Here is a 7,383-nt window from a genome sequence, read left to right on the forward strand (position 1 = left end):
ATATAATAAAATGGTTTATTGGGAATTGTGTAAAAGTTACTAATTTGTTGTTTATAATAATATTAATATTTCTCGGGGTATGAGCACGAGGGTTTGTAAGAAAAGTAAAGAAAATATATAATTTATTGTGATCAATTATTACACTCTTTTAATATCAATAATGCCACACAGTGGCGTGCCCAGGAATTTTAAATGGGGAGAGATGTCATAACTAATAGGTATTAATACAACTAAATACATTTAATGGGGGTGAAAGAATTAGAAAAAGATTAATAAGGAGGCTTTAGAGGTCAAGCCTCATTAAAATATTTATTAATATTTTGTGTTTTGTATGATATGATGTAATGTTTTTATACAAATATACAATGTAATAATTACAATTTTATTCAATTATTGCTGTTAGGTACTCGATGCTAGAAAAAAAACGCAATGGGGAGGGATATGACCCCTAACCTACCCCCCTGGACACGCCACTGATGCCACAAGTATTGACTATTGACTATTATAATTTTTATAATTAGTCATATTTAATAGTTACGGCAATTATTATGAGGTACTTGGTCATAGGACAAATTTTTCATTTATTTTACTAGCTTGAAAAATTGATAAAAATGAAATACCACCTCATGAAAAATAGCCTCAGATATGAGATATGGACTTAGTTCAAACAATGCACACAATAGACTTACAGGTCCGAGTACCTTTAAAAAATGAGCCTTGCATGATAAGTCTTTTCAAGAAGTTTACTTTTGTTACTCAATGATCATTAAAATTATAAGACACTTCCCGTATAGGTTTTAAACATGAAATTTGGCATTGTTTGAACCCCATAAAAGAGTTATCAATTTAGTATATGTTGACCTCTAGTTGGTAATACTGGATATGGTGCAATACCCACTTGTACTGTTGTTATCAGCTGCTGTTGCTGTTGTCAGTACAATTTAACGTTTCTGTGGTTTTTAAATATGTGAGTGTTCTCTCTAACCTGCAAGCTCATGCATTGTTTAACGTGCTCTACGTACTTCTACACACCGTAGATGGTTTTTATGTAAGCTCATACAGTGCTCTGTTCATAATTGTGCTCTCAAACAAAACCACATTGTTGCTATGAACAATGTAGACACTATTCTACAGTTTTAATGCACTGCTGTCCTATGCAGAGGATTCAATGAAATAGAGAATATCAGCTCAGATAACCAAGTCAATGTACAGCTCATGTGATCCATAAAGAGGCAGCTCAGCTAAACATCAAGGAGTATCCAAACACCAGAGAGAGTATTTGTTATATCCCTTAGCTCATAAGGCGACAATTGCGTTTTAAATATATAAATTAATTATTTAAAGGTTATGTACTTTATTTTAGGTTAAGTATTATCGGTCCACATGATCCTTATAAGCTATTGACGCCAACCGTTAATTTAGGAGTGTCATGGCGCAACATTGGTAGCAGAGCGTGCTTATATTTTTTTTACGGATTCTTTAATTCTACAAAGTGTAAGGTAATATCTTTGTTATATTTATTCTTTCCTTTTATTGCTCAATAAAGCTCCTTTTTTTGTTGCTCTACAGTTAGAAAAAATATATTAATTTTTTTGTGTTAGCTCTTTAAATTGAAACTTAACCTTAAAAGGTTTGGGGTGTTAATTTTTTGACTCTTATTATAAGGGGAGCATACTTATGTTTTTTTATTAATTTTAATTGAACAGTGAAGTATTAATTACGGTTATTATAGATTTATATGTTAACTTTATGATTTAATTTAGTTAAGTTTATGGTTTAAAGAAACGTGTTTTGCTTGGTGAGTGCTTTGAGCGTTGCTCGCACAATTTATTGTTGGATCACTCTTTAGCCATTTTTTCTTTATTTGGTCATTATAATTTGTTTGATTTGATTAATTAGTTTGGTTTTTATTGTTTGAATATTTTGTTGGTTTTACCTTTATTGGTTAGTTTTTGTCTTTGTTTTTTTTTTTTTTTCTTTTTTAATGTGATTGTTTAATCACTTTAGAGATTTAAGTAATTTTAGTTGGTTCTACTTGTCTATATAGTCTTTATTGGTTTATAATCATCTAGATTTCTTTTAGCGGTTTATTATTTTATAAATTTTTATTTTTTCACATTTTATTATTTATCATGGCTGATGATAAAAGAGATTTAAGAGCTAAGCAACGTGCCACAGCTAAAAGAGAAGCTGCTGCTGCTCATATTCACTGCATTTATAATTTGGCTGTGGGTGTAAAAGAAGACCTTGATCAATACAGACATTTAAAGGTAGCTATAGGTGATCTAGACTATTGGTGGAAGGCCTTTTCTACTGAAAATGATGCATTGTTGGATGCTATGATAGACTTGGGGGAGATTGATGAATTTTCTCATAACACAGAATTGGCTGTGCATAAAGAAATTATTGAAATTAAAGCTATTGCCCTTAAAGCTGATTCAGCATGTGTTCCTGTGCTTTCTGCAAACTTATTAGACCAATCATCTGTTGAACTTCCTGTGCACCCCCCTGTCTTGGATGTGCTTTCTACAATGTCCACTAATGCTGGTTCTGAAATAGTTGCATGCAATTCTCAATTGCCCAATATGCCTTTACCAAAATTTGATGGCGAACTACGCAATTGGCCAGATTTTCGTGACCGTTTCAAGTCCTTAGTCGATAAGCGACCTACACTCTCAAATGTTGACAAATTCTATTATTTGTTAAGCTGTCTCCAAGGGGATCCTTCTGAATTGTTAAAAGGGATTACTGTATCAGATGAAACCTATGCTATTGCTTGGTCTACATTAGTTGATCAATATGATAAACCTAGGCAACTAGCTGCTAGCATTATTGAAAATATGTTAAAAGCCTCTATTGGCACTTCAGAAAATGTTGCTAGCCTTAGACAGTTTATTCATACATTTGATGAAGGTATTGCTACACTATTGTCCATGAGGATACCAGATCTCGGTTCATTTCTTCTATTTTCTATTGCAGCTCGGTGTTTACCTACTCATAGTAGACGGTTATTTGAAGCAGAAAATAGTCTAGAGTATCCAGTGGTTCAGGATATCATTAAATTTGTTAAAAATCGAATCAAAATTTTAGAAAATGCCGGGATAGCTCCTTCTAATTCAGGGGTCTCTAAAAAACCAGTTGGTAATTTTGCTCAAAAACCGAATTACCAGTCACAGCATGAGAAACGTGTTGCTTTCCTTTCAACTGCTAAGGGTCAGCGACTCCCTATACAAAAACCAGCCAGCTCAGGTAAATGTTTTTGCTGCTCAGCTTACCATGTTCTTCAAGATTGTCCACAATTTAATAAGCTGTCTATTGATGAACGGTATGATATTGCTTGTAAACATAGATTGTGCCTTGTCTGTTTTGCTGAGGGTCATATGTCGTATAAATGTCCATCAGCATGCTCGATCTGTTCTCGCCGCCATCATGCTCTTTTACACAGAGACCAGCCTCGGTCACAACCAGTTGCTGGACCATCTCAAGCAGCCATGTTAGGAAGACTTCAAATACCTTCTATACTATTAGGTACTGCCATAATTTGTGTTCAGGACATAGCCGGTAATAATCACTTAATTCGAGCTTTAATTGATCCTGGCTCTCAGATCACCGCTCTAACATTAAATTGTTGTAACAAACTCGGCTTTCGGCCATCTCGTTGGACTATTCCTGTTACTGGTTTATCTAGCCAAAAGATTCCAGATATAAGTGGTTCTGTAGAAGTACTTATTGGACCAAAAGATATACAGTCTCCTAAAATTAAAATTAAAGCGTGGGTTATTAGCTCAATAACTACAAATATGCCATCTCAACAGTTACCATCTCAAGTTCGGGCTGAATGTAAACACTTATCTCTGGCCGACCCATCATTTGATACACCAGCTCCTGTTGATCTACTTTTAGGTGCAGATATATTCCCACAGATATGGAATAATGATAATATTCAGTTAGGGCCTGGTCTACCATCCGCTTACAGCTCGGTATTCGGATGGGTCCTAATTGGTCCTGTTCAGCAATCATTAGAAATTTTCCCTCAATCATTAGCCGTTACATTATCTACTTCTATTGAGTCATTGATGGAAAGATTCTGGAATATTGAAGAACCAGCAGCAGCTCCTCTTGATTTCACTGAAGATGGGCAGTGTGAAACTATTTTTAATTCAGAGATGTACAGAAATTATGCAGGTCAATATTTTGTTCCTTTACCTTTTCGCTCTGACAGCTCAGATAGATTGTTCCCTGGTATGCATGAAGTTGCTCTGCGGCGATTTTATCAGCTAGAACGCAAGCTCTTGCGCGACCCAATACTGCACAATGCTTATAGAGCATTCATGAGAGAATATGAAGAGTTAGGTCACATGTCACGTTCAGAAGAGTCCGGTGATTATTTTATCCCTCATCATGCAGTTCATAAGTTAGTGGGTGACGAGCTAAAATTAAGAGTGATTTTTGATGCATCTGCAAAATGTCAGGCTGGATATTCACTTAATGATAGGTTGTATGTAGGGCCTAAACTTCAGCAAGAAATCATAGATGTGTTAACTGGGTTTAGGGTTCATAAGTTTGTTTTTACCACTGACATTTGCAAAATGTATAGGCAAATATGGCTTCATGATAAATACCATGGTTATCAGCACATTTTGTGGAGGGATTATGCCCATGAACAGGTAAAAGAATATACACTTCACACTGTTACCTATGGTGTAAATTGTGCTCCATATTTAGCTCTAAGAGTATTACAACATATTGCTGACAATGAGTGTGATGATTTTCCTGCAGTTCAACAAACTTTGCGTTATCAAACATATATGGATGATATCTGTGCTGGTGCAGAATCAATTGTAGCTGCTAAAATTTTAAGAAATAATTTAATAGAAGTGTTGGCAAGAGTGGGTCTCTCACTTAGGAAGTGGTCAAGTAATTGTGTGGACCTCTTGGATGACTTATTAGATGAAGATTGTGCATGCAATCCTCTGGCTTTTGATCGTGGCGATGGAATTCATGTTTTAGGCATGGAATGGATACCTGATACCGATTGCTTTACTTATGATATAAGTGCTATAAAGTGTGTTCCCACAAAGCGAGGAGTACTTTCGGTAATTGCTAGGATTTTTGATCCTTTAGGGTTTTTGGCTCCTATGTTATTTTATGCCAAATGTTTATTGCAGCAACTGTGGAAGGCAAAGTTAACTTGGGATGATCCGTTGACGACAGATATAGCTGAAGAGTGGTATAAGTTTGTCAGTTCTCTTGGCTGTATAACATCAATCCGAGTCCCTAGGTACATTGGAGCTGCACTGGGAAATTCTTATGTAATTTGTGGATTTTGTGATGCTTCTGAAAAGGGCTATGCTGCTGTAGCTTATCTTAGAGTAATGGATTCTGCTCAGAATGTATATTTATACCTGCTCGGGTCTAAAACAAAACTGGCTCCAATGAAATCTTCTACAATCCCTAGACTAGAGTTATGTGGTGCTGTTATATTAGCAATATGGTTAGCGCGTCTTAAGAAAATTTTAGAAACCCATTTAGGTTCTCTTAATGTCTATGCTTGGTCTGACTCAACAATTGTTTTATCTTGGTTGCTCAATCCACATGTTTCTTTAAAACCATTTGTTTCAAATCGTGTCAATCAAATCCATAAGCTGCTCCCTGATTGTCATTGGGCTCATATCTATTCAGAGGAAAACCCTGCAGACTGTGCTTCACGTGGCTTGTCACCATCTGAACTTCCTAACCATAAATTATATTGGAAGGGTCCAGCTTTTTTAAAGAAACCAGTAGTTGAATGGAATTTACATTGGGAATCTATGCCAACCAGTCTGTTGCCCGATATTCAACAAGTTAATGTTCAATCCTTCAACATTCAAGTCCAGGTTGAATGGTACAGTGGATTTTCTTCTTATATACATTTACTTCGTGTTGTTGCTTGGATAAGACGCTGGGTGCCAAAAGGAAGAAAAGTTAATGTCAATGAAACATTTTTAACAACTACAGAAATAAATAATGCTCTTGTTGCAGTGGTAAAAGAATCACAAAATTGTCAATTTGCTGTACTAGTGCAAGAGCTGTCCAGAGGGAAACCAATTAGTTCCAGACATTTGGCTCAATTGTGTCCATTTATTGATACAGCTGGGATAGTAAGAGTAGGAGGTCGCCTGCGAAATGCTAATTGCTCATATGAAAGAAAACATCCAATACTCTTGTCCAAGGATTCTCATTTAGTGTTATTGATTGCTCAACATTGGCATTTATTTGCTTGTCATGCCGGTTCGCGATTGCTCACCTCTCTTATTCAAAAACAATTTTGGGTTGTAGGTATTCGTAAGATTGTATATAAAGTTATAAAAGATTGCTCTATCTGTGTAAAATTAGCTGCTGTAAACCCCCAGCCTCGAATGGCTGATCTGCCAACTCCCAGAGTTCAAGGATGCAGGGTCTTTGCAGATGTCGGAATAGACTATGCTGGTCCATTACTAATGAAAGAATTAAGTTTGAAGAAGGCCAGGGAATTTAAAGTTTATATTGCCTTATTTATTTGTATGTCTACTAAAGCAGTACACTTAGAAGTGGTTTTAGATTTGTCCACCAAAGCATTTATGGCAGCCATGGATCGATTTGTTTCCCGAAGGGGTCTACCAGTCTCGATCTACTCTGACTGTGGCACAAACTTCATTGGAGCAGCGAATCATCTTCATCAACTTGTTAATGACCCGGCTAATAGAGATCAGATCACAAAGAATATCCATTGTATATGGCATTTTAACCCCCCTAGTGCTCCTCACTTTGGTGGTCTCTGGGAGGCAGCTGTAAAATCTACCAAGTCCTTGTTGGTTAGAACAATGGGGTCTCATATTTGGACGTTAGAGGAATTCTGTACTCTTCTGTGTCGAGTAGAAGCAGCTCTGAATTCTAGACCACTCACACCATTGACTTCAGATCCAAATGACTTAGATTGTCTCACTCCTGGTCATTTTATTATTGGTCAAACATTATTAGCAGTGCCTGAGGAGTCAGTGTTGAATAGTCCAGTTGATTTGAGAAACCGTTGGAAGCTCTTACAACAAACATTTCAATCTTTCTGGAAAAGATGGTCTTCTGAATATTTGAGTACACTCCAAGCTCGTGGATGTTGGTTAAAATCTCAAGAAAATGTAAAATTGGGTGCAATGGTGGTACTGAAGGATAACAGCTTGCCCCCATTGAAATGGAGATTGGGTCGGATAAGTGAGCTACTACCTGGAAGTGATGGTGTGGTACGCGTTGTCAGGGTGCTCACCAAGCAGGGAGTAATTGTTAGGCCAGTAGTTAAATTAGTTTTATTACCTACCAATTAAATTCGAAATCTTTATTTTAATTTTGATTTAGCTTAATTAGCCAGAA

The 7,383-nt window shown here is 36.3% G+C and overlaps 1 protein-coding gene across 1 annotated transcript; it reads left to right on the plus strand.

Annotated features, from left to right (window-relative positions):
- The first annotated feature begins 823 nt into the window (after positions 1-823).
- LOC126907253 (uncharacterized) lies at positions 824-7,383 on the plus strand. Its single transcript, XM_050688379.1, has one exon. It carries the CDS (start codon positions 2,133-2,135, stop codon positions 7,335-7,337), a length of 5,205 nt encoding a protein of 1,734 aa, XP_050544336.1. The 5' UTR covers positions 824-2,132; the 3' UTR covers positions 7,338-7,383.

This window comes from Daktulosphaira vitifoliae, unplaced genomic scaffold (genome assembly GCF_025091365.1).
Source record: "Daktulosphaira vitifoliae isolate Bord-2020 unplaced genomic scaffold, ASM2509136v1 Scaffold_5, whole genome shotgun sequence".
Classification (NCBI taxonomy): Eukaryota; Metazoa; Arthropoda; class Insecta; order Hemiptera; family Phylloxeridae; genus Daktulosphaira; species Daktulosphaira vitifoliae.